Source organism: Oncorhynchus nerka, linkage group LG2, assembly GCF_034236695.1.
Source record: "Oncorhynchus nerka isolate Pitt River linkage group LG2, Oner_Uvic_2.0, whole genome shotgun sequence".
NCBI lineage: Eukaryota > Metazoa > Chordata > Actinopteri > Salmoniformes > Salmonidae > Oncorhynchus > Oncorhynchus nerka.
Window position 1 is genome coordinate 66243042 of NC_088397.1, and position 27608 is coordinate 66270649.

Genomic DNA, 27608 nt, shown 5'->3' on the forward strand with positions numbered 1-27608 from the left:
CACCTCCTTCGCATAGAGTTGATCAGGCTGTTAATAGTGGCCTGTGGAATGTTGTCCCACTCCTATTCAATAGCTGTGTGAGGTTGCTGGATATGAACGGGAACTGAAACACGCTGTCGTACATGTCGATCCAGAGCTTCTCAAACATGCTCAATTGTTGACATGTCTGGTGAGTATGCTGGCCATGGAAGAACTGTGACATTTTCAGTTTCCAGGAATTTGTACAAATACTTGTGACATGGAGCCGTTCATTAACATGCTGAAACATGAGGTGATGGCGGCGGATGAATGGCACGACAATTGGCCACAGGATCTTGTCATGGTATCTCTGTGCATTCATATTGCCATCGATAAAATGCAATTGTGTTCGTTGTCTGTAGCTTATGCCTGCCTATACACCATAACCCCACCGCTACCATGGGACACTCTGTTCACAACGTTGACATCAGCAAACCGCTCTCCCACACAACGCAATACACGTGGCCTTCAGTTGTGAGGCTGGTTGGACATACTGCTAAATTGTCAAAAACGATGTTAGAGGCGGCTTATGGTAGAGAAATTAAAATTAAATTATCTGGCAACAGCTCTGGTGGACATTCCCTGCAGTCAGCATGTCAATTGCACGCTCTCTCAAAACGTGAGACATCTGTGGCATTGTGTTGAGTGACAAAAGTGCACATTTTAGAGTGGCCTTTTATTGTCTCCAGCACAAGGTGCACCTTTGTAATGATCATGCTGTTTAATAAGCTTCTTGATATGCCACACCTGTCAGGTGGATGGATTTTCTTGACGTGCTCACTAACAGGGATGTTAAGCTTTTTGTGCCTATAGAGCATTTCTGGGATCATTTATTTCAGCTCATGAAACCAGCAGTTGACATGTTGCATTTATATTTTTGTTCAGTATATATATATGAAAGGGGGGGGGACCAGGGGAGGATGAGTCATACCCAACAGGCAGAGCATCCTCTCATTAATAAAACATTGTACAGCTGAATTAAAACATTCACCAATATGAACACACACGCAGGAGTCGTGAAGCAAGGGAGTGTAAACTGATCAAAGTATCACCCTCAACCATGTGACTTGACCAGTAAACACCCATGGCCCTACTACAGTAGCTTGCGAAAGTATTCACATCCTTGGCAATTTTCAAAAATTTTTGCCTTACAACCTGGAATTAAAATTGATTTTTTTGGGGGGGTTGTATCATTTGATTTACACAACATGCCTACCACTTTGAAGTTGCAAAATATTTTATTGTGAAACAAACAAGACAAAAAAAACGGAACTTAAGCGTGCATAACTATTCCCCCCCCCCCCCCCCCCCAAAGTCAATACTTTGTTGAGCCACCTTTTTCAGCAACTACAGCCGCAAGTCTCTTGGGGTATGTCTCTATAAGCTTGGCACATCTAGCCACTGGGATTTTTGCCCATTCTTCAAGGAAAAACTGCTCCAGCTCCTTCAAGTTGGATGGTGTTCTCAGGGTGATGAGAGGTGTTGTGTTTGTGCCAGACATGGCGTTTTCCTTGATGACCAAACATTTCAATTTCAATCTCATCTGACCAGAGTACCTTCTTGCATATGTTTGGGGAGTCTCCCACATGTCGTTTGGGGAACACCAAACATGTTTGCTTATTTTTGTCTGGCCACTCTTCTGTAAAGCCCAACTCTGTGGAGTGCACGGCTTAAAGTGGTCCTGTGGACAGATACTTCAATCTCCGCTATGGAGCTTTGCAGCTCCTTCAGAGTTATCTTTGGTCTCTTTGTTGCCTCTCTGATTAATGCCCTCTTTGCCTGGTCCATGAGTTTTGGTGGGCGGCCCTCTCTTGTCAGGTTTGTTGTGGTGCCCTATTCTTTCTTAATAATAGATTTAATGGTGCTCCATGGGATGTTCAAAGTTTCTGATATTTTTTTATAGCCCAACCCTGATCTGTACTTCTCCACAACTGTGTCCCTGACCTGTTTGGAGAGCTCCTTGGTCTTCATAGTGCTGCTTGCTTAGTGGTGTTGCAGACTCTGGCCTTGCAGAAAATGTGTATATATATATATACACAAATCATGTGACACTTAGATTATACACAGGTGGACTTTATTTGACTTATTATGTGACTTCTGAAGGTAATTGGTTGCACCAGATCTTATTTATGGGCTTCAACACTTTTCCGTTTCTATTTTTTTTATAATTTTTTGAAACAAGTTATTTTTTTCATTTCACTTCAGCAATTTGGACTATTTTGTGTATGTCCATTACATGAAATCCAGATAAAAATCCATTTAAATTACAGGTTGTAATGCAACAAAATACGAAAAACGACAAGGTGGTTGAATACTTTTGCACGGCACTGTATACACCTCTAAAATGGTTTTATATATAAAAAAACAAACATTGTAGAAATACTATTATTCATTCTCTGGTTTATTCACATATTTCATAAAACAATGAGTAATGTTTCCGAGCCATCATGAATGAGTGTGCTTTTTGCAATTTGAACATCAAACATGGCGAAAATACAAACAAATTTTTCTTTGAAAACAACAAATGAAATGTGCAATATAAAAATATATTTTAAAATAGCACCTTTTCTCTGTCAGGTTAAAACATGCAGAGTTTAACATGAATCATTAGGACACACAAAACATTATTTCCCAGGTAATACAAATATACATTTATATGTACATTACATTGGCAAAATATGATAACATGTATTGTGAGTGCCTCTTTATACATATAGAACAGCTATTTAGTGGACAGATTTGGAACTCATTACCTGTACATCCACCAAAGACAGATTCTGCATTCTGTGGTATGGTTGCATCAATGTTTGGACAACATTGTCTTCCTGTAATACGGTGCTGCTGTAATCGCTAGACGTAATTCTGAGGGGGATTTAAAAGTTTGGCTGCAGAGTTAACGTAATATAAATGTACTTGAAATAAATAATAAAATCATCAACCATGAGAAAAGATCCATCAATGGTGTATGTACTGTATACTCAAAACCTTGCCAATGTTTATAGCTTTAAATATGAATTAAACAACCACTTGTTGCCATTCTTTAGGGTGGAGAGGAGGTAGTCATGACATGCCCTTCATCATCGCCCCTTTTTCAAAGGAACAGCATCTGCAACAAAACAAGAATCCGTTTTGGGGATACATTTTCTTGTGTGTACATGTGTGAATGTGCAGCATGAATGTGTGTGTATTCAGCATGATATACACTACCGTTCCAAAGTTTGGGGTCACTTAGAAATGTCATTTTTTTAAAGGAACACATTTTTTGTCCATTAAAACATCAAATTGATCAGAAATACAGTGTAGACATGGTTAATGTTGTAAATTACTATTGTAGCTGGAAATGGCTGATTTTAATGGAATATCTACATAGGCGTACAGAGGCCCATTATCAACTATCACTCCTGTGTTCCAATGGCACGTTGTGTTAGCTAATCCAAATGTATCATTTTAAAAGGCTAATTGATCATTAGAAAACCATTTTGCAATTATGATAGCACAGCTGAATAACTGTTGTTCTGATTAAAGCAATAAAACTGACCATCTTTATGACTGGTTGAGTATCTGGAACATCAGCATTTGTGGGCTTGATTACAGGCTCAAAATATCCAGAAACAAAGAACTTTCTTCTGAAACTCGTCAGTCTATTCTTGCTCTGAGAAATGAAGGCTATTCCATGCGAGAAATTGCCAAGAAACTGAAGATCTCGTACAACGCTGTGTACAACTCCCTTCACATAGCAGCGCAATCTGGCTCTAACCAGAATAGAAAGAGGAGTGGGAGGCCCCGGTGCACAACTGAGCAAGAAGACAAGTACATTAGACTGTCTAGTTTGAAAAACAGACAAGTCCTCAACTGGCAGCTTCATTCAATTGTACCCGCAAACCACCAGTCTCAGCAGCAAACAGTGAAGAGGTGACTCCGGGATGCTGACCTTCTAGGCAGATATTAGATATTCCATTAAAAATCTGCCGTTTCCAGCTACAATAGTCATTTACAACATGAACAATGTCTACACTGTATTTCTGATCAATTTGATGGTATTTTTATTGGACAAAAAATATGCTTTTATTTCAAAAACAAGGACATTTCTAAGTGACCCCAAACCTTTGAACGGTAGTGTATGTCCATGTTTTAAGCCTCCTATTGTGGGTCTCAGCCAACACCCACACACAGAGAACTTTAATAAACATGATTAAACCTGTAATAACCATGTAATGAGACACAAGGTGTCTCCCCAGGGGAAATCAAGATTAGACTACTGCAATACTATGCTCTTGGGCTACCCGGATAAAGCACTAAGTACATTTCAACTAGTGTTAAATACAGCCGCTAGAATCTTGACTAGATCCAAATAATGTGATCATATTACACCAGTGCTAGCCAGTGCTATACCGGCGTCCTGTTAAGGCTAAGGTGGATGTCAAGGTTTTACTGCCAACCTACAAAACCTATCTCGCTGATTTGATCCTGCCGTACATACCTACACGTATGCTACGGTCACTAGACACAGGCCTCCTTATTGTTCCTAGAATTTCTAAGCAAACAGCTGGAGGCTTCCTCTATAGAGCTTCCTTTTTATGGAATGATCTGGCGATCCATGTGAAACACACAGACTCGGTCTCAACCTTTAAGTCCTTACTGAAGACTCATCTCTTCAGTAGGTCCTATGATTGAGTGTAGTCTGGCCCAGGGGTGTGAAGGTGAACGGCAAGGCACTGGAGTGACAAACCACCCTTGCGGTCTTTGTCTGGCCAGCTATCCTCTCTCCACTGGGATTCTCTGACGCTGACCTTATTACGGGGGCTGAGTCACCGGCTTGCTCGCACTCTCCCATGCCGTCCCTGAGAGGGGTGTATCACATCTTGACAGGCTTGTTTCGCTATACTTGACTTGAGTGGGTTGAGTCACTGGCATGATCTTCCTGTCCGGTTTTGTGCCCCCTCGGAGCTTGGTTCTTCTCTAAGTTTATTAATTGGTTCCTGCCTTTCTTTTCCTAGCCACCATGCTTCTACATCTGCATTGCTTGCTCTTTGGGGTTTTAGGCTGAGTTTTTTATAAATATATTTGATTGATTGATATGTATGTGTGCACAGTAAGCTACTATGTGTGCTTGCTTGTGTGTGTGTGTGTGTACCTGTGTCCTCCGGGAGGCAGCGCTCCTCACAGGTCTCCTGATGGAGGAAGCGGTTGGCGTTGCCCTCACAGCCGCTGTAGATGAAGGGTCTACAGGCCTGCACCTGGCTGTTAAAGTACCAGCGCAGAGTAAACCTCCCACAGCTGCCCTCCTCCAGGGGCAACACACAAAGGTCCACTGGAGCTTGAATACATCACACATACACACAGTGAGGAAAATCACAGTGAGAGAGACAGAGAGCTCCAACAGTAAGCTAGATGAATGTGATGTTAGTATTAATGTTAATGAACAGTAACTTAAAATTCTGTGATGAACATTAAATATGTGACCATACAATTAACACAGTCTTTAAGGGATAGAAAATCTAAATTATGTCTGGGATAAAAGCTGAAGATGGCTTGTAAGGTCAAATCCATTCAGGTTTTATAAAAAAAAAAACGTTTCAGTATAATTCTTCGTATATCATCTATAGTAACTTTTGTCAATTTGCCACACAAAAACAATTCAGTGCCCAAATTCAGATATGCTTGGGTGTTTTGATTAGTTATCAACAGCAATCAAAGAAAATAAAACCATCATGCTAGAGAGGCCAGAGGCATGCAGAGATGGAGGCGGAGTTAACCGTTAACACCCCAGCAGTGGAGGAGAAAGTGGGCGGGGTTTACCTTCCCCTTTGACCTCTCTCCTGGACCTTTTTGCTTTCAGAGGGTCAACAGTGACTGTCTCACCTGTCGACATGCAATCATTCAACAAACATCAACATCTATCAACAGACAGCCTGTAATAAGCAAACTAACACGAAACAGACACACTGAATCGACAACACAATAAAACACACAAATACAGTCCTAACTTGATAAACATGCACATAATTTAACGTTTCACGTAAATCCCATATTGTTGGAAATTAGAGATTTGCAAGACTGCTATATATACACCCATATATCTTAGGTTAAGAACAGACCACTGTAAAACAACACATACAAAAACACTATGAACACAATAAAGACACACAGGAAGCTGTTGATGTTGATGGCAGTGTGTGAAGGGGATCCAGGGTTGGTTTGTGTGTTAGACTGGGTTCAGTGTGTGAGGATGGATTAAGGGTTAAATGGATACGTCAGGATTTTGGTAATGAAACACTTTATCTACTTCCTCAGAGTCAGATGAACTCGTGGATGCCATTTTTAAGTTTCTAACTAGTGTTAGAGCAATTGCTAACTAGCGTAAGCACAATGACTGGAAGTCTATGGGAGCCGTTCCTGTAGACTTCCATTCATTGGGCTAATGCTGATTTGCGTTGGCTCGAAAACTACCACTAACCTCCTACATACTGGATGCAGAGACATAAAAATGGTATCCACTAGTTTATCTGACTCTGGGGAAGTGTATTGCTATCCCTTTAAGGGTGTGCGTTTGTGTGTGAGAAGTACCGTCGTTATGATTCGCAGCGGGGGTTAGGTGGATGCTCTGCTCCATAGCCATGGAATCATCGTAACTCTCTATAGAGTAGATATCTTCGTAGTCAGGGTCATTGGTGTTCACCACCACACGCAGCTCACGCCCTGCAACACAGCACAGGGCAGGGGGCGCCACAGCGGTCACAACCCTAACCCCGACCACCCCACGGCCAGAGGGGAGACACCCCCCAACTCCTACAGCACAACACTGGACTTTCACCAAGGGCTCAGTCCACCCGCGAATGGGCCTTTATTCAGCTGGAATACCCACTTACAAACCCTCTAACTTTAAAAAGCAGACAAAACACAGAGTTAGAGAGTGAGTAAAACTGATGGACAGACAGAGATATCCTTTATAATGTTCAGAGAATACTGATGAGAAAACAGGGCCCATTGTTTAGAACCAGACACAGCATCACTCTGGGCTGTTTGTTAAGACTGATGGACAGACAGACAGGTAGGGATGAAGGACAGTTGGACAGACACACTCACCATCCTTACCATCCTTGCCCTGCCGGGCCAGCTGTTGCTCTGGAACAGGACGCGCCCTGGGGCGGGACATGGTTTCTGTCACAACAACACCTGAGAGCAGGCCAGGATGGGGGACAGGGGAGAAGGAAGAGGGGCCAGGAACATAAAAACAACAACAGGACATCCACACTGGTCAGTAACACACATAGACATAGCCACCAGACACCACCGAAACCCAACATATACACTCATGAGAACATACAGTAGAACCAGTGGTTGAAGTGGACTGAAATAGATACCAGTACTCATTTTGGGTGCCGGTAGTATTTATATTTAGTTGCCAGTACTCATCATATTTTAGATCCAATATTCTAAGCAGGTCAGCACTGGCCCTCTTTAAGCACTGAGTAGAACAGATAACCACCTACATGGACCACCACATAACAGAACCAAAACTACATAGTACAGACACACGTCAGAACCAAAAACACAGTGACTACATAAACTAATAATAAAGCTAAAAAGTTCATGCCAAAGCTAGCTACTGCCCTCATCCCATCGGGTCCACGTGTCAGACTGATACCCACTCACCTCCACAAGCTGAAAGACAAAGAGAAAAGGGAGGAGAGGAAAAGAGAATGTTACTTTCTCTTTCATTACAGGGAAAGTCAATAGCAGTGAGAAGTTCTACATGGACAGAGGGTCTGAATCAGACTCTGTGGAGCATTACGTTCAATACAGATGTGTTAGCACCATTACTTGTTTCACTTGACGATGAGGAAGTGAAGTTTAACTGAGGACACCAGCATGTTGGATTGGGACATTGGGGTTTTGGCAGGTGACTAAGACTTACCACAGTGTTGGCTCATTTCTGTGCGGACGTATGTCCGAATCTCATCCTCCTTCACAGAGAGCCAGAGGGGAAGAGGAGGAGTGTAAGAGACAGGCAGAGAGACGTGACAGCATTATAATATGTGTGTGTGTGTGGTTGCATGTGTGTGTATGTGTAGGCAGGTTGGTGGTAGAGTCAGCAGATTTGGGCCCTGAGGCCCAGGTGAAGCACTGACCGTCAAGCCTGGTTCTCCTCTGTCTCCCTTGGCTCCATCTGGACCCAACTCCCCCTGCAGCAGAGACAGGTATTAGAACACACAGCTGACAAATAAACTGTTCTCAGAGTAGTTGAACAAACTAATAGCTCTATGATCCCAAGGTCAGATGTACTAAGTACATATCCACCACGAAGAATCAGAAATATAAACTGGAAAGGAACAACACCTGTGTTTTCAGTAATTAAATGTATTATGTCTGTTCAAAACCCTTTTATTTGACCATTTTCTCCAAACTTTCCACAGTGCATACGGTTTAGAAAACGGTCCCCAGCTTCACTGCTGTGTCTGTGCTGTGGCCAGTTTGAGGGAGTTATTGGGGGACAGTTGCAGTTAGATACTTTATGAGCAGACATACTGCACAGTAGAGAGGAGACACTCACCTCCTTGCCCCTGTCTCCTGGTTTACCTGGGATACCGCGTGGACCTATCATGGCAGGACCAAGAGGCCCCCGCTCCCCCTGACAATGACAACAACCATGTTGAACCATGTTTAATTTACCCTACAACTAGATGGCATAAACAACCAAAGCAAGTGAATACCTTCTGTCCTTGGAGGCCTTCGGGGCCCTTAGCTCCAGTTGGTCCCTGAGACCCTGTCAGTCCAGAGGAGCCGTCTACTCCTCTGGGGCCTGGGGGGCCGGGGATACCTGAGGGGCCCTGTAGAGAGGAAGAGGGAGATGCCACAGACAGATACCATTTACAAAACACTTCTTCCTCTCCTTCCCTGCCTATTAAAGTTGTGTCAGGCACTGGCATCATTGAGAAAAATTAGATAAGTGATGATTTTAATCAGCATTTTATCTCGGCAGGCTTTTTATTTTAAATAAATGGTAGATGAATTGATCCTGGTCTGTCATTCGACTGCTCTTCCCTCTCCCAGCCTCCAGTTGGCTCGATGGAAGATCAGTCGACTTCTAGTGAATATCTTTTTCATTTCAACAACTTTCTACTTGTGATGTGCTAGACACCGTGATTAAGATGAATGTAAAAATCAACTGGGGCTGATTTACATGATCCTTTCTTGCTGCAGCTTTCTGCTACCAATATGTTTTATCAGACAATTATCTTGGGTGCTATCCCCAGGGTTTGGAAGGTGGCCTATGTGCTCCCTCTCCACAAAGGTGGTGACCCCTCCAACCTAAATAATTATCGCAATCTCGAAATTGTCTTGCCTAGATTAAAAATAAATAGAACCAATAATAAACAGTCATCTTAGATCCTTCCTAGCTACAAGTGTTCACTGGTCTGGTTTCAGGCCAGGTTATAGCACCATCTCTGCTGCAACCTTGGTGTTAAATGATGTTGTAAAGTGTATGGATCGGAGGAAGCACTGTGCTGCTCTCTTTATTGAATTATTGACAGCTTTCGATAGTGTGGACCACTCTTTATTGATTCAAAGATTGTCTGAAATCGATATGGATCAGGAGTCATGTAATTGGTTCAGGACACAATAATTGGTTCAGGACACTCCAGCGCAGCCGGAGTCTCCCGCCTGTCCAGCGCTGCCAGAGCTTCCGCCCCTCAGTCCAGAGGCGCCAGAGCCCCTCTGTCCAGCGCTGCCGGAGCCTTCCTCCTCTCCAGCGCTGCCAGAGTCTCCAGTCTGCCCAGCGCCGCCTGAGCTGGCCGTCTGCCCAGCGCCGCCTGAGCTGGCCGTCTGGCCATCGCCGCCTGAGCTGACCGTCTGCCCAGCGCCGCCTGAGCTGCCCCTCAGTCCCGAGCTGGCCCTCAGTCCAGTGGGGCCATTTAGCAGGGTCGCCGTGTTTAGGAGGCCACGGAGGCGGACAATGAGGAGAAGAAAGACTGTGGTGATGTGGGGTCCACGTCCCGCGCCAGAGCCGCCACCGCGGACAGATGCCCACCCAGACCCTCCCCTATAGGTTAAGGTTTTGCGGCCGGAGTCCGCACCTTTGGGGGGTACTGTCACGTTCTGACCTTTATTTCTATTTTGTCATTATTTAGTATGGTCAGGGCGTGAGTTGGGGTGGGATTTCTATGTTTCGACCTAGTATGGTTCTCAATCAGAGGCAGGTGTCATTAGTTGTCTCTGATTGAGAATCATACTTAGGTAGCTTGGGTTTCACTGTTTGTTTGTGGGTGATTATCCATGTTAGTTGCTTGTGTAAGCTCAGTTCTTATGATAGCTTCACGGACGTTATTTGTTTATTGTTTTTGGTACAGTTTACTTGGGTGTCATCTATTAAATGATGCATTCACACCACACTGCGCTTTGGTCTGCTTCTTACGACGATCGTGACACTAGCACCAGGGTCAGCACACTCTCAAATGTTTTTTTTCTTCCATCATTGTAAGCCTGCCACACACACTATACGATACATTTATTAAACATAAGAATGAGTGTGAGTTTGTGTCACAACCCGGCTTGTGGGAAGTGACAAAGAGCTCTTATAGGACCAGGGCACAAATAATTTTCAATCATTTTGCTCTTTATTTAGTCATCTTACATATAAATCCTTATTTGTAAATTGTGAATAATTCACCACAGGTTAATGAGAAGGGTGTGCTTGAAAGGATGCACATTACTCTGCAATGTTGGGTTGTATTGGAGAGTCTGTCTTACATCATTTCACACACAGTCTGTGCCTGTATTTAGTTGTCATGCTAGTGAGGGCCGAGAATCCATTCTCACATAGGTACGTGGTTGCAAAAGAGCATCAGTGTCTTAACAGCGCGATTTTCAAAGGCAAACTCTGAGCGCAGCCCTGTCCAGAAATCTAGCAGTGGCTTCTGATTAAATTCAATTTTCACAGAACCGCTTGTTGCAATTTCAATGAGGCTCTCTTGTTCAGATATTGGTAAGTGGACTGGAGGCAGGGCATGAACGGGATAACGAATCCAGTTGTTTGTGTCATCCAATTTGGTAAAGTACCTGCGTAATTGCGCACCCAGCTCACTCAGGTGCTTCGATATATCTCATTTGATTTTGTCTGTAAGCTTGAGTTCATTAGCACACAAAAACTCATACAATGATGTAAAGACCTATGTGTTGTCCTTGTTAATACAGACAGAAAAGAGCTCCAAATTCTTAATCATAGCCTCAATTTTGTCCCACACATTGAATATAGTTGCGGAGAGTCCCTGTAATCCTAGATTCAGACCATTCAGGCGAGAAAAAACATCACCCAGATAGGCCAGTCGTGTGAGAAACTCGTCATCATGCAAGCGGTCAGACAAGTGAATATTATGGTCAGTAAAGAAAACTTTAAGCTTGTCTCTCAATAAAAAAAATGTTGTCAATACTTGCCCCTTGATAACCAGCGCACTTCTGTATGTTGTAAAAGCATTACATGGTCGCTGCCCATATCATTGCATAATGCAGAAAATACACGTTCAGGGGCCTTGCTTTAACAAAGTTAACCATTTTCACTGCAGTGTCCAAAACGTATTTCAAGCTGTCAGGCATTCCCTTGGCAGCAAGAGCCTCTTGGTAGATGCTGCAGTGTACCCACATGGTGTTGGGAGCAACTGCTTGCACGCGCGTTACCATTCCGCTATGTCTCCCTGTCATGGCTTTTGCGCCATCAGTACAGATACGAACACATCTTGACCACAAGTCCATTTGATGTGACAAAGCTGTCCAGTACTTAACAAATATCCTCTCATGTTGTCCAGGTTTCCAGTGGTTTGCAGAGGAGGATGTCTTCCTTAATTGACACCCATAAACGTAACGGACATATACCAGGAGCTGTGCCAGGATCGCCATGTCTGTTGACTCATCCAGCTGTAACGCATATAATTCACTGGCTTGTATGCAAAGCAGTAATTGTTCCAATCTCCGGCCATGTCAATGATGCGTAGTGCAACAGTATTGTTTGATTAAGGCATTGTTGGTATAGTTGTTCTGTGCTTTTCTCCCAGCATTGTCCCTGCCATATAAGCGGCAGCAGGAAGAATTAAGTCCTCCACAATAGTATGGGGCTTGCCTGTCCTAGCCACTCGGTAGCTCACCATATAAGATGCTTCTAGCCCCTTCTTATTAATGGTATCTGTTGCTTTAATACATGTCTTACTACTCAAACGTCATCTTTATTCTCACTCAAAAATCTCCCATGGCTTATTTTTCAAATTGTCATGTTTCGTTTCTAAATGTCTGCTCAAGAGTGAAGGTTAATGTGATTAGATGTTAATTATTTGACTAGGCTACCTTTATTTGACATTTTGTTATTATTACGCTGAACACTAGATGGTTTAATTTGATTTTGGGCAGTGAAACGAGCTACTTAGGCGAGAGAAAAACCTCACCCAAATGTATAGCCCAGTTGGAAAATATAAATGCACTTTTTGAAAATGTGAATCACATTTTTATTTGGTGTACCCCCGACAGCATTGCCGTACCCCAGTTTGGGAATACCTGTAATAGCCAATTGGGTAATTGTATGGTCCTGGGAGAGGCAAAGTGCTAATGTACAATGCACTTGGAAAGTATTCAGACCCCTTGACTGTTTCCACATTTGATTACATTAAAACCAAATTGAATCTGTCTAACAAGGCGCTCAATCAAAATGGGTTAAATTGTTTTGAATACTTTTAGAATGCACTGTATCTGTTTGAGCTCCTGTTAGATTCAATTTGGTTTCTCAATGGGAGGCTCCAACTATGGGTAACTGCATACTTGGAAATGGGCATTGCAAAATAAGTTAGTGAATCAACAGTGATGAGTGCAACATCAGCGCGTGGATCAACAGCGATGGGTGTAACATCAGCTGGTGGATCAAGAGCAATGGGCTTAACATCAGCTGGTGGATCAACAGCAATGGGTGTAACATCAGTGGGTAGCTCAACAGTGATGGGTGTAACATCAGCACGTGGATCAACAGCGATTGGTGTAACATCAGTGGGTAGCTCAACAGTGATGGGTGTAACATCAGCGCGTGGATCAACAGCGATTGGTGTAACATCAGTGGGTAGCTCAACAGTGATGGGTGTAACATCAGCGCGTGGATCAACAGCGATTGGTGTAACATCAGTGGGTAGCTCAACAGCGATGGGTGTAACATCAGCTGGTGGATCAACAGCAATGGGTGTAACATCAGTGGGTAGCTCAACAGTGATGGGTGTAACATCAGCGCGTGGATCAACAGCGATTGGTGTAACATCAGTGGGTAGCTCAACAGTGATGGGTGTAACATCAGCGCATGGATCAACAGCGATTGGTGTAACATCAGTGGGTAGCTCAACAGTGATGGGTGTAACATCGTGGATCAACAGCGATTGGTGTAACATCAGTGGGTAGCTCAACAGTGATGGGTGTAACATCAGCGCGTGGATCAACAGCGATTGGTGTAACATCAGTGGGTAGCTCAACAGTGATGGGTGTAACATCAGCTGGTGGATCAACAGCAATGGGTGTAACATCAGTGGGTAGCTCAACAGTGATGGGTGTAACATCAGCTGGTGGATCAACAGCGATTGGTGTAACATCAGTGGGTAGCTCAACAGTGATGGGTGTAACATCAGCGCATGGATCAACAGCGATTGGTGTAACATCAGTGGGTAGCTCAACAGCGATGGGTGTAACATCAGCTGGTGGATCAACAGCAATGGGTGTAACATCAGCTGGTGGATCAACAGCAATGGGTGTAACATCAGCTGGTGGATCAACAGCAATGGGTGTAACATCAGCTGGTGGATCAACAGCAATGGGTGTAACATCAGCTGGTGGATCAACAGCAATGGGTGTAACATCAGCTGGTGGATCAACAGCAATGGGCTTAACATCAGCTGGTGGATCAACAGCAATGGGTGTAACATCAGCTGGTGGATCAACAGCAATGGGCTTAACATCAGCTGGTGGATCAACAGCAATGGGTGTAACATCAGCGGGTAGATCAACAGCGATGGGTGTAACATCAGCTGGTGGATCAACAGCAATGGGTGTAACATCAGTGGGTAGCTCAACAGTGATGGGTGTAACATCAGCACGTGGATCAACAGCGATTGGTGTAACATCAGTGGGTAGCTCAACAGTGATGGGTGTAACATCAGCGCGTGGATCAACAGCGATTGGTGTAACATCAGTGGGTAGCTCAACAGCGATGGGTGTAACATCAGCTGGTGGATCAACAGCAATGGGTGTAACATCAGTGGGTAGCTCAACAGTGATGGGTGTAACATCAGCGCGTGGATCAACAGCGATTGGTGTAACATCAGTGGGTAGCTCAACAGTGATGGGTGTAACATCAGCGCATGGATCAACAGCGATTGGTGTAACATCAGTGGGTAGCTCAACAGTGATGGGTGTAACATCAGCGCGTGGATCAACAGCGATTGGTGTAACATCAGTGGGTAGCTCAACAGTGATGGGTGTAACATCAGCTGGTGGATCAACAGCAATGGGTGTAACATCAGTGGGTAGCTCAACAGTGATGGGTGTAACATCAGCTGGTGGATCAACAGCGATTGGTGTAACATCAGTGGGTAGCTCAACAGTGATGGGTGTAACATCAGCGCATGGATCAACAGCGATTGGTGTAACATCAGTGGGTAGCTCAACAGCGATGGGTGTAACATCAGCTGGTGGATCAACAGCAATGGGTGTAACATCAGCTGGTGGATCAACAGCAATGGGTGTAACATCAGCTGGTGGATCAACAGCAATGGGTGTAACATCAGCTGGTGGATCAACAGCAATGGGTGTAACATCAGCTGGTGGATCAACAGCAATGGGCTTAACATCAGCTGGTGGATCAACAGCAATGGGTGTAACATCAGCTGGTGGATCAACAGCAATGGGCTTAACATCAGCTGGTGGATCAACAGCAATGGGTGTAACATCAGCTGGTGGATCAACAGCAATGGGCTTAACATCAGCTGGTGGATCAACAGCAATGGGTGTAACATCAGCGGGTAGATCAACAGCAATGGGTGTAACATCAGCGGGTACTTTTGGTAAATGTATGTGAATATTGATGTGTATAGATGTGTATACAGGGCTCATCTGAGCACAGCGGAGGCTGCTAAGGGGACAGCTCATAATAGCTGAAAAGGAGCTAATGGAATGGCATCAAACACATGGAACCCATGCGTTTGATGTATTTGATACCATTCCACTGATTCCACTCCAGCCATTACCACGAGCCTGTCCTCCCCAATTAAGGTACCACCATCCTCCTGTGTCTCAGCATGACTCCCTGTCAAAATGAAGGTTAAATAAAACAAAATCAGTTTTCATCAGACCTTATATACAGTACAGCTACAGTCAGTGGTCAGCTAGCGGTTTTGCTGTGGTCACATTCATAGTATTAGTGGTGCACTTTATGAGTGGATTCAGTTGTGGTTAAAGACTCACCCTTTCACCCTTCTCTCCCTGAGTTCCTTTGGGCCCCAAGACTCCATCCAAGCCTCGGTCACCCTACAAAACACACAGGCATGTAGTTACACACCGACACACAGTACCCCTGATACATTTTGAAAGATCTATATCACACATAATGAAGTGCGCATAGGCGCACACACACAAACCATACATAGACTAATACCTTGGGTCCGATCAATCCCTCCTTGCCTGCGGTTCCAGTGGCCCCTGGAGAACCCAATTCTCCCTGAAACACAGATACAACAACACCTGGTAACATGTCCACACTTGGCTGATACAGTTTTAATACTAAATTCCAGATATTAGTCTCAATGGTGCACTGTTCAGAGCCCTCTAAACTTGTACTTCATGGGATGTTTCTTACCTGCTCACCTTTCCTTCCAGGCAACCCTGACCGCCCATGGATCCCTGAATCTCCCTGATTACAGAAAGAGAAAGAAAGGGTAAAAACATTCAACACCATCAAAAAGTCCAATAGTATTCTGTTCTGTATGTAGTCCACGTCCACTATCGCCAGGTCATTAGAAAGACACACCATGGTGCATCCACACCGTTTTCCCCCGACTGTTAATCTTATACAATTTCCTTATTAACTCACGTAAAGGGAAAGAGGTCATAGTTACAGTGGCTATGAAACACTTTCATCACAAAACTCATCATGCAACTCCCATAAAGACCCCTCAGGGATAAATAAAGTGAATTAAATTGAACTTCCTGTCATACATTTCTTCCCCTCATCCATCTTCCTCTCTCTCTCTCCCTCCCATTGTACCTTGTCTCCTTTTGGTCCGTCCGATCCACACGCCCCCTTTGATCCTCGGTCGCCCTGGAAATGATCAGTTAGTTAGTCAGTTAGAGAGGCAGATGAGGGGCCCTGTCAGTCACAGTGGGACAAACTACTCCAAACTGCCAATTCAGACAGAGAGCTTATACTGTACAGACATTGACAGTCCTTTCAAACCAAGCCTAACGAAAACAACCCCTCATTTACAAGGTGACTCATCAACAACTGTCACTTACTTCAACGGTTGCCAATACCAACCAGCTAGTCAAAACCGGTGTGTGTTGTGTGAAGGTCAGAATTTTTTTTTAGGGGGTAGATCAGCTTTAATATTGAGTATAGATTGTAGCTTCCATCAAGGTAATTGTATGCATAATTTCCAATCCCCCAGACATTTTGGAGATTAATTTTTATTTTATTTTTTAAATGAAATATACACACACACACACACACACACACACGTTCCAAAGTTTGGGGTCATTTAGAAATGTCCTTGTTTTTGAAAGAAAATACAATTTTTTTGTCCATTAAAATAACATCAGATTAACAATGTCTACACTGTATTTCTGATCAATGTTGTAAATGACTATTGTAATGGGAACGGCTGATTTGTTTTATGGAATATCTACATAGGCATACAGAGGCCCGTTATCAGCAACCATCACTCCTGTGTTCCTATGGCACGTTGTGTTAGCTAATCCAAGTTTATCGTTTTAAAAGGCTAATTGATCATTAGAAAACCCCTTTGCAATTATATTAGCACAGCTGAAAACTGTTGTTCTGATAAAAGAAGAAATAAAACTGGCTTTCTTTAGACTAGTTGAGTATCTGGAGCATCAACATTTGTGGGTTCGATTACAGGCTCAAAATGGCCAGAAACAAAGAACTTTCTTCTGAAACTCGTCATTCTATTCTTGTTCTGAGAAATGAAGCCTATTCCATGCGAGAAATTGCCAAGAAACTGAAGATCTCGTACAACGCGGTGTACTACTCCCTTCCCAGAGCAGCGCAAACTGGCTCTAACCAGAATAGAAAGAGAAGCGGGAGGCCTAGAAGGCCAGCATCCTGGAGTCGCCTCATGGGGTCACTTAGAAATGTCTTTGTTTTTGAAAGAAAAGCACAAAGAAAGATAAATCACACACAGAACGAGCTGTTTCTCAAACTGGGGCCTCCCACTCCTCTTTCTATTCTGGTTAGAGCTGTGAGATGTTACCACTCTTCCACCAAGGCACCTGCAAGTTCCCAGACATTTCTGGGGCGAATGGCCCTAGCCCTCACCCTCCGATCCAACAAGTCCCAGATGTGCTCAATGATCCAACAGGTCCCAGATGTGCTCAATGTTATTGAGATCTGGACTCTTCGCTGGCCATGACAGAACACTGACATTGCTGTCTTGCAGGAAATCACTCACAGAACGAGCAGTATGTCTGGTGGCATTGTCATGCTGGAGGGTCATGTCAGGATGAGCCTGCAGGAAGGGTACCACATGAGGGAGGAGGATGTCTTCCCTGTAACGCACAGCGTTGAGATTGCCTGCAATGACAACAAGCTCAGTCCGATGATGCTGTGACACACCGCCCCAGACCATGACGGACCCTCCACCTCCGAATCCCGCTCCAGAGTACAAGCCTCGGTGTGATGCTCATTCCTTCGACGATAAACGCAAAGCCGACCATCACCCCTGGTGAGACAAAACCGCGACTCGTCAGTGAAGAGCACAATTTGCCAGTCCCGTCTGGTCCAGCGACGGTGGTTTGTGCCCATAGCCAACATTGTTGCCGGTGATGTCTGGTGAGGACCTGCCTTACAACAGGCCTACAAGCCCTCAGTCCAGCCTCTCTCAGCCTATTGCAGACAGTCTGAGCTCTGATGGAGGGATTGGTGCGCTCCTGGTGTAACTCGAACAGTTGTTGTTGCCATCCTATACCTGTCCCGCAGGTGTGATGTTCGGATGTACCGATCCTGTGCAGGTGTTGTTACACGTGGTCTGCCACTGCGAGGATGATCAGCTGTCCGTCTCGTCTCCCTGTAGCGCTGTCTTAGGTGTCTCACAATATGGACATTGCAATTTATTGCCCTGGCCACATCTGCAGTCCTCATGCCTCCTTGCAGCATGCCTAAGGCATGTTCGCGCAGATGAGCAGGGACCATGGGCATCTTTCTTTTGGTGTTTTTCAGAGTCAGTAGAAAGGCCTCTTTAGTGTCCTAGGTTTTCATAACTGTGACCTACCGTCTGTAAGCTGTTAGTGTCTTAACGACAGTTCCACAGGTGCATGTTCATTAATTGTTTATGGTTCATTGAACAAGCATGGGAAACAGTGTTTAAACTCTTTACAATTAAGATCTGTGAAGTAATTTGCATTTTTACAAATTATTATTGGAGGTAATCCATTCACCTACTCTGTGTCTCTCAAAGACACGGCGGTTGGAACCAAAAATATCAAATTTGAACTCATCAGACCAATGGACAGATTTCCACCGGTCTAATGTCCATTGCTGGTGTTTCTTGGCCCAAGCAAGTCTCTTCTTATTGGTGTCCTTTAGTAGTGGTTTCTTTGCAGCAATTTGACCATGAAGGCCTGATTCACGCAGTCTCCTCTGAACAGTTGATGTTGAGATGTGTCTGTTACTTGAACTCTGTGAAGCATTTATTTGGGCTGCAATTTCTGAGGCTGGTAACTCTAATGAACTTATCCTCTGCAGCAGAAGTAACTCTGGGTCTTCCTTTCATGTGGCGGTCCTCATGAGAGCCTATTTCATCATAGCGCTTGATGGTTTATATGACTACACTTGAAGAAACGTTCAAATGTTCCGGATTGACTGACCTTCATGTTTTAAGGTAATGCTGGACTGTCATTTCTCTTTGCTTATTTGAGCTGTTCTTGACAGAATATGGACTTGGTCTTTTACCAAATAGGCCTGTCTTCTGTATACCTTCCCTACCTTGCCACAACACAACTGATTGGCTCAAATGTATTTTGAAGGAAAGAAATTCCACAAATTAACTTTTAACAATGCACATCTGTTACTTGAAACGCATTCCAGGTGACTACATCATGAAGCTGGTTGAGAAAATGCCAAGAGTGTGCAAAGCTATCATCAAGGCAAAGGGTGGCTACTTTGAAGAATCACAAATATGAAATATATTTTGATTTGTTGAACACTGTTTTGGTTACTACATGATTCAATATGTGTTATTGCATAGTGTTGATGTATTCACTATTATTCTACAATGTAGAAACTAGTAAAAAGTAAAGAAAAACCCTTGAATGAGTAGGTGTGTCCAAACTTTTGACTGGTACTGTACATACAAATACACACATCATACATATCTTAAAAAAATATTTTTTCCTTTATTATTTCCCGCAAATTCTACCACCCCTCCCCTAATTGGAGTAAACAAATTAACAACAACACTTAGGCTTCCACATACATTTTACAGACACAATCTATTTTACAATAGTTATATTTGGTTTGTTTTTAGTCCTGGCCTTCCTATAACATCTCCCATCTATTTCTGATGTCATTCCAGTTTAATTTCTATTCGCCATACACTTTTAACTGTGCTATTTCACAAAATGTTTGAACCTATATACATTTTGGAGACACTATATTTTACATTTGTTATCTTCTTGTTATTGGTCCCACCCTTTAGCTCCATTCAACCCCTGCCATCGATCTTTTTATTTTCCATATATTTTACAGTTGTGCTGTGATCGGTACATCGAAAATCTCTACCCAACTATTTTGCAATCTATGGCACAACTTTTTGGTCCTTAAATGAAACTGGTATATATTTATCACAATTTTCTTAAAAACAATGTTGGTATTTAATGCATGGCTGACAGGCGAGGTCAGCATGGGCTTGAACAAAAAATGACTCCTACAGTCACAGTGACCAGCAGAACTGATTTGGACCATGTTTGGCCATGAACAGACTACGGTTCCAGTCTTAGACTTACAGTGCATTCGGAATGTATTCAGACTCCTTGACTTTTTCCACATTTTGTTACATTTCAGTCTTGTTCTAAAATGGATTAAATACATGTTTATCCTCATCAATATACACAATACCCCATAACAACAAAGCGAAAACAGGTTTTTAGAATGTCTGCAAATTTATGAAAAATAAAAACTGAAAAACCTTATGTAAATAAGTATTCAGACCCTTTGCTATGAGAATCGAAATTGAGCTCAGGTGCATCCTGTTTCCATTGATCATCCTTGAGATGTTTCTATAACTTGATTGGAGTCTACCTGTGGTAAATTCAATTGATTGGATATGATTTGGAAAGTCACACACCTGGTCACACACCTGGAAAGTCACATAAGGTTCCACAGTTTACAGTGCATATCAAAGCAAAGACCAAGCCATGAGGCCGAAGGAATTGTCCGTAGAGCTCAGAGACAGGGTTGTGTTGAGGCACAGATCTGGGGAAGAGTACCAAATAATGTATGCAACATTGAAAGTCCCCAAGAACACAGTGGCCTCCATCATTCTTAAATGTAGGAAGTTTGTAACCACCAAGACTCTTCCTTGAGCTGGCCGCCCTGTCACGCTCGTCGTTAGAATCATCGGACCAAGGTGCCGCGTGATAAGGTTTCCACATGTTTATTTAGTGAAATGCACAAAAACAATAAAGAAAGAAGGAAACGTGAAGTCAATGAAGTGCTAACAGGCAACTAAACATAAACATAGAAATACTAGATCAGCCCCTATTCACGCCCTGACCTACTATACCATAGAGAAACAATGGCTCTCTATGGTCAGGGCGTAACCCCCGCCAGGGACAAAACCCGCTCATCCCGAAGATCCAGCCATGGACCCTGGCTGAACACATGGACCCTGGCGAACAGTTTCCCCCACACCCTGATGTGTGGGGCGGTACAGGTGGCATGTACTGTGCCACCTCGGGCGAGTGCTGGGAGGAGTGCAGAGGAGGCTCCTGTCATGTAGCGGGACTGGAACTGGGGACATGCTGAAGGTTCCGGACCATGGACCGTCTCAGGATGTTGCTGGGAGGCGCACTGGAGGGAGGCACAGGATGTACTTCTGAGTGCTGGGGACACGTACCGAACTGGGGACATGCAGGGCGAGTGTGACGTACCTGACTGGGGACACGCACTTCAGGGCGAGTGTGAGGAGGAGACACAGGACGTACCGGACTGGGGAGGCACACTGAAAGCCAGAAGCGTAGAGCCGGTATAGGTTGCACCAGCCTGCTAACCGGATCCTCTGGTCGGATGTTGAGCAGAACACACTTGCACAACATCTCTCTCATCTCTTTCTCTCCCAACTTCTCCATTGCCTCCTTAACAGTCTCTGGCTCTTCCCGCCAGCTCCATCTTGCCCCCCCCCAAAAAAAAAAATAAATCTTGGTTTCTGCGGCCGTGGTCTGACAATTCGCTCCCCCAGAGTTTGCCATTCGGGCTCTGGCATTCTCCTCGGCACGACCGGCCACCCCTTGTGCCTCCCCCAAAAATCTTGGAGTTGTCCTTCGGCTTTCTGTGGCCGCGAACGCTGGCATTGTCACTGTCCTCCATCCTTAACTTCTGTCTGCCGCCAAGGAAGGGTTTCGCATCCTCCCATGACTTCTTCCCATGCCCAAAACTCCTTCACCTGGTGAACACGCTGCTTGGTCCTGGTTAGGTGGGATCTTCTGTCACGCTCGTCGTTAGAATCATCGGACCAAGATGCCGCGTGATAAGGTTTCCACATATTTATTTAGTGAAACGCACAAAAACAATAAAGAAAGAAGGAAACGTGAAGTCAATGAAGTGCTAAAGGGGCAACTAAACAAATATAGAAAATAAACTAGAACACAACATAGAAATACTAGATCACCACCTATTCACGCCCTGACCTACTATACCATAGAGAAACAATGGCTCTCTATGGTCAGGGCGTGACACGCCCAGCCAAACTGAGCAATCGGGAGAGAAAGGCCTTGATCAGGGAGGTGACCAAGAACCCAATGGTCATTCTGATAGAGCTCTAGAGTTCCTCTGAAGATGGAAGACCCTTCCAGAAGGACAATCATCTCTGCAGAACTCTGGACATTCAGGCTGTGAGAAACAAGATTCTCTGGTCTGATGAAACCAAGACTGAACTCTTTGGCCTGAATGTCAAGCCTCACGTCTGGAGGAAACCTAGCACCATCCTTACAGTGAAGCATGGTGGTGGCAGCATCATGCTGTGGGGATGTTTTTCAGCGGCAAGGAATGGGAGACTAGTCAGTATCAAGGGAAAGATGAACAGAGCAAAGTACAGAGAGATCCTTGATGAAGACCTGCGCAGGACCTCAGACTGGGGGCGAAGGTTCACCTTCCAACAGGACAATGACTCTAAGCACACACCCAATACAATGCAGGAGTGGCTTTGAGACAAGTCTCTGACTGTCCTTGATTGGCCCAGCCAGAGCCCGGACTTGAACTCGATCGAACATTTCTGGAGAGACCTGAATGTAGCTGTGCAGCAACATGCAGCCGTGATTGGGAGTCCCATAGGGCACCGCACAATTGCTCCAGCGCCATTCCGGGTTTGGCTGGGGTAGGCAGTCATTGTAAATAAGAATTTGTTCTTAACTGACTTGCCTAGTTAAATAAAGTTTTTATTTATTTAAAACGCTCCCCATCCAACCTGACAGAGCTTGAGAGGATCTGCAGAGAAGAATGGGAGAAACTCCCCAAATACAGGTATGCCAAGCTTGTAGCGTCGTACCCAAGAAGACTCGAGACTGTAATCGCTGCCAAAGGTTCTTTAACAAAGTACTGAGTAAAGGGTCTGAATATTTATGTAAATGTGATACTTCAGTATTTAACTTTTTTATAAATGTGCAAAATTTCCCCAAATCAATTTTAGAATAAGGTTGTAACATAACAACATGTGGAAAAAGTCAAGGGGTCTGAATACTTTCACGAATGTACTGTAAAGGATGAGTAACTGGGTGATTTGTTGAGCATAATTGCTAGTGACAGATAAGGGGAAGTTGAAGGGGTTCTGATAGTATTGTGAGACTGAATGAGCTGGCTGATATTGTGCCGTCTGGATTAGTAATTTCTAAACCCAGATTATCATGCTGTGATTGTACTGCCGTTAGAGTGGCAAGGTCATGTGAAGGAAACACTGAACACATCTCAAAGTGTCCCTCAGACACACTTTGTCGTTACTTTAGAAGAGGACAGCGATTCACACAGTATACAGTAAGAAGGTTAGGGGGTACTGATAGCCTATTAGTCTGGCAGAATGCCACAAACACACAAATTATACTTCTAACCGTCATTAAAGGTATTTATAGACCATATGAGAATGAACGCATACTCTATCCTGGGCTATATCCAGCCGAATTTATACTAATCCTCCATTACGTAATGTCAATTTGGAGCCATTGAAGAGTTATGGCTGGCGGCATGATCTGGGAGGCTGGCACTGGAGCTTAGAGGACATATCAAGTTTGGCACCAAACTTCTTCAAGTGGGGATGAACTCAAAGACTGTTCAAATACAATGACAGACACAAGCACCAGACACGTACACAAACAGATGCATCACGCTGCACACACACACAGACGTACAAACCTTAATTCCACGCATTCCAGTTATTCCCATGTCTCCCTTCTCTCCTCTAAAGCCTGGCATTCCATCTTTTCCTGGTGTACCCTGGGAGAAAAACACAATCAACCCGTCTTTTATCGATCAATAGGAGGGTGAATGGGGAGTTAGTCATAGGACCTGGAGTTTTTCCTGACCATGTGACCTAACCAGGAAGAACTTTAGATCCTAGTGATAGGCTATAATTAGGGCCCAGAGTTTTTCACATGTCAGTTCATGTGGTCAAGAGAAAGTATATATTGTTTTCATAACTGAGGGTGACATGGGAGACTCACAGATTCTCCAGGTACACCAGGCAGGCCCGCCTCTCCCTACAGACACAAAGACAAACCCATTAGAACACTGCATCTGTACAACAGTCCCCTACAGCATCCAGTCTGAGCAATACAGTGTTCCTTTTCACAGAACATATTGTTGGGTGATGATCCATTATCACATGACGGGTGGGAGAATTGTGCAATGCAACCATTATACACACAAGGACATTCTGATAGTGATTTTGATATTGACTGACTATCGATGATATTGGTTCTGACATATATGACACAGTGATGATGAAAGCTTTGATAAAGATCAGGTGATGTCGTCACCTTCTGTCCTCCTGGACCTCTGGCCCCCTGGAACCCTGTAGAGCCCCTGTCTCCTGGCTCACCTCTCAGACCCTGTGGAGACACACAGTTATACTCCTGTTATTAATAGCCTGCTCCCAGAGCTGTTTGTGTTTTTGCCAACTCCAAGAATTGTTCATTGTCAAGCCCAACCTCACCTGCTCCCCAGCTGGGCCGTCACTGCCTTTCAAGCCTTTCTCCCCCTGCCCCCCTTTTGGCCCTCGGTCACCCTGATAAAGAAGAGAACAACAGTTGTAAATTACCACTACCCACACACACACAGATTAGCAGTGTCATAGTCAATACTTGGTGCTCTGAAGTATTTTTGTGATCAATTGTTTTATTAGATCAATAAATCGGTGCTGTGAGGTTGAGGGTTGAGAGGGTCACACACCGTCTCTCCTTTGTTACCCTTCTCTCCCGTAGGTCCTCCCACCAGGAGAGTATCGCCCTGCAAGGGAACAACATCATGGTCAGATAACTAGGTTTTAAAAAATTGTTTTAGAACTTTTTATTTTCACATTTTTATTTTCGTTGTCTCCCCTTTGCTCTTTTTCTGCACTTCTCTGTATTATTATACCACATACACACACAATATTACTACTCATTCATTACAATTCATACCTTTTCTCCTTTGTCACCTTGAGGCCCCAATTCACCCTGAAATATATTGAGAGTAGGACTCACTAGGTAGGCATGTTAATTTGATTGACTATTTTACATAAGCAGAATGCTCAGGGGACAGAGAATGTTGGAAAATAAAGCTGTGGGGAATAATAGTCACAATATTCACCTTCTCTCCACTGCCTCCTTTGCCACCCAGAGAGCCCTGGTGAACACACACACACACACACACACACACACACACACACACACACACACACACACACACACACACACACACACACACACACACACACACACACACACACATTTAATCAAACAGAACACACAAAGGAAGAAAAACAATTATACTCCCACATGCACATCCTCACCAGCAATTGTCACCATTATGGTGTAAATCATCCAAAACTACAACCAATAGCTCTCTATACCCACCACAACTAGCACTCTCCTCTTGTATGAGAAATGAGTGTACTGTAATAGGTGAGTTCCTGTATGTGTGTATGTCTCACCTGAGTTTAAAGTGCAATGCCATGGGCACTCTACAGTACCAGGCCCCCTTCTGGAAGTTACCAGGCAACTAATGTGAGTCTGTCAGTATGGCCTTGATGAGAGCTAAGGTGAACAGGTTTAGTGGCCCTTGCCTTGGAGAACAGCCCTACTCTCAGTAGCACTAATGCACAGGTAGCGACAGAGGACCAGGGGCCTGCTGGCAGCTTTTAAAGGAGCTATGGTAGTACAGAGGCCTATCATTAGATCAAAGTGGAGGGTAGAACACACTTTAGGGAGCAATCTACTGCACTACTGTGCTCAGAGAAACAGGATATGTATACTCTATGCATGGTGGGATAATGAGCTTGACAGTATTGGATAAAAGGTATAGTCGTGATGGAAACGATTTAAAGGTTTATGCATCATGCTGATGAAGATGATGAAGTCTTTTGCTTTCAGAACTTTTCCTTTCGTTTGGGCCCTTTCTATTTACTGAAGTACACTGCTCAAGCCACACAAACGTTTGAGCTCTATCTATGTTCACTTCAGCCTTCCCCCTTCTGTCATTTTCTCTCTCGCTCTATTAAGTTGCATCAATATTGAGGGTTGGGGCAATCAATGACATCTAGTAATAAAAAAGACAGAAACAAACACCATAGAACGCTGAGGCAATTATCAAGCACAAGACAGAGGCGGTAGAGTCAAAATTGCTAGATAGTGATGTTGAGAGTAGATAAGATGAACAGGTGTAGAGATCACAGGAGGCTGCTGAGGGGAGGACGGCTCATAATAATGTATGGAACGGAGTTAATGGAATGGTATCAAATACATGAAAACCATGTGTTTAATTTATTTGAAACCAGTCCAGCAATTCTGCTCCAACCATTACCACGAGCCGTTCTCCCCAATTAAGGTGCCACCAGCCTCCTGTGGTAGAGATACATGAGAGACAGACAGTGATGAAAGAAGAGAAGACAGACGTACCACTAGTCCTCTCTCCCCGTCCAAACCAGCTCGACCCTCCTCCCCCTGCAAACATCAGGCACATTAATCTGTACATCCCCCAACACACACAACTCTACAATACAACACTGTCAAATATAGATACAATTCAAACTCAAATGGTGATGTGGTTTTACCCGGGGCCCTGGGTCTCCTCTCTCGCCTCTCAATCCGGGTACTCCTGCTCCAATCGCTCCCTAAAGAGGAAGATTAATGAGCAATCTCATCCTATTTGATAAGATATTATACAGTATGGAAGACATGTTTATCTCTTTGTTAACTCACCTTGTCCCCTTTGCCTCCAGCAGTTCCCGGTGTACCCTGGTAAGGAAAAACAGGTATCTGTTAGTGTTCATGTTCAGTATAACACAAACACACAAAGTCTTGCTCTCTCCTTGGTCCTCTGTAGCTCAGTTGGAAGAGCATGGCTCTTGCAACACCAGGATAGTGGGTTCGATTCCCTGGGCCACCTATACATAAAAAGTATATGCATGCATGACTATAAGTCACTTTGGATAACAGCATCTGCTAAATCAAATGTCAAACAAGGGGGCTTACATTTGTCCTGCTTCAAACATGTACTGTACAAGTGTGTAACCTGTACTGGTGTGAAAAGGAAATGTGTTTTTGACCCTGGAGCAATTAGGGTTAAGTGCCTTGCTAAGGGGCAGATCGACAGATTTCACCTAGCGGGCTCAGAGATTCAAACTAGCAACCTTGCGGTTACTGGCACAATGCTCTAACCGCTAGGCTACCTATAAGAAACTATCAGCCCGTATACCACGGGTATGACAGAACATTTATTTCTACTGCTCTAATTACATTGGTAACCAGTTTATAATAGCAATAAGGAACCTCGGGGGTTTGTGGTATATGGCCAATATACCACAGCTAAGGGCTGTATCCAGGAACTCTGCGTTGTGTCATGCTTAAGAACAGCCCTTAACCGTGATATATTGGCCATA

The 27608-nt window shown here is 44.1% G+C and overlaps 1 protein-coding gene across 1 annotated transcript in view; it reads right to left on the reverse strand.

The window, feature by feature from the left end:
• Positions 1-2401: 2401 nt before the first annotated feature.
• Positions 2402-27608, reverse strand: part of LOC115131478 (collagen alpha-1(VII) chain-like) — a 121279-nt gene continuing 96072 nt past the window's right edge. The window contains exons 98-121 of the mRNA XM_065021800.1: positions 26929-26964; positions 26781-26840; positions 26626-26670; positions 25319-25354; positions 25150-25185; positions 24920-24976; positions 24684-24755; positions 24508-24579; positions 24193-24228; positions 23885-23965; positions 16298-16351; positions 15890-15943; positions 15689-15751; positions 15499-15561; positions 8733-8849; positions 8573-8650; positions 8151-8204; positions 7937-7985; positions 7675-7683; positions 7105-7272; positions 6586-6717; positions 5818-5880; positions 5153-5335; positions 2402-3124 (exon numbers count right to left, since the gene is read on the reverse strand). Of these exons, the coding sequence (XP_064877872.1) occupies positions 3096-3124; positions 5153-5335; positions 5818-5880; positions 6586-6717; positions 7105-7272; positions 7675-7683; positions 7937-7985; positions 8151-8204; positions 8573-8650; positions 8733-8849; positions 15499-15561; positions 15689-15751; positions 15890-15943; positions 16298-16351; positions 23885-23965; positions 24193-24228; positions 24508-24579; positions 24684-24755; positions 24920-24976; positions 25150-25185; positions 25319-25354; positions 26626-26670; positions 26781-26840; positions 26929-26964 (1647 nt within the window). The 3' untranslated portion in view covers positions 2402-3095. The remainder of the gene's footprint in view (positions 3125-5152; positions 5336-5817; positions 5881-6585; positions 6718-7104; positions 7273-7674; positions 7684-7936; positions 7986-8150; positions 8205-8572; positions 8651-8732; positions 8850-15498; positions 15562-15688; positions 15752-15889; positions 15944-16297; positions 16352-23884; positions 23966-24192; positions 24229-24507; positions 24580-24683; positions 24756-24919; positions 24977-25149; positions 25186-25318; positions 25355-26625; positions 26671-26780; positions 26841-26928; positions 26965-27608) is intronic.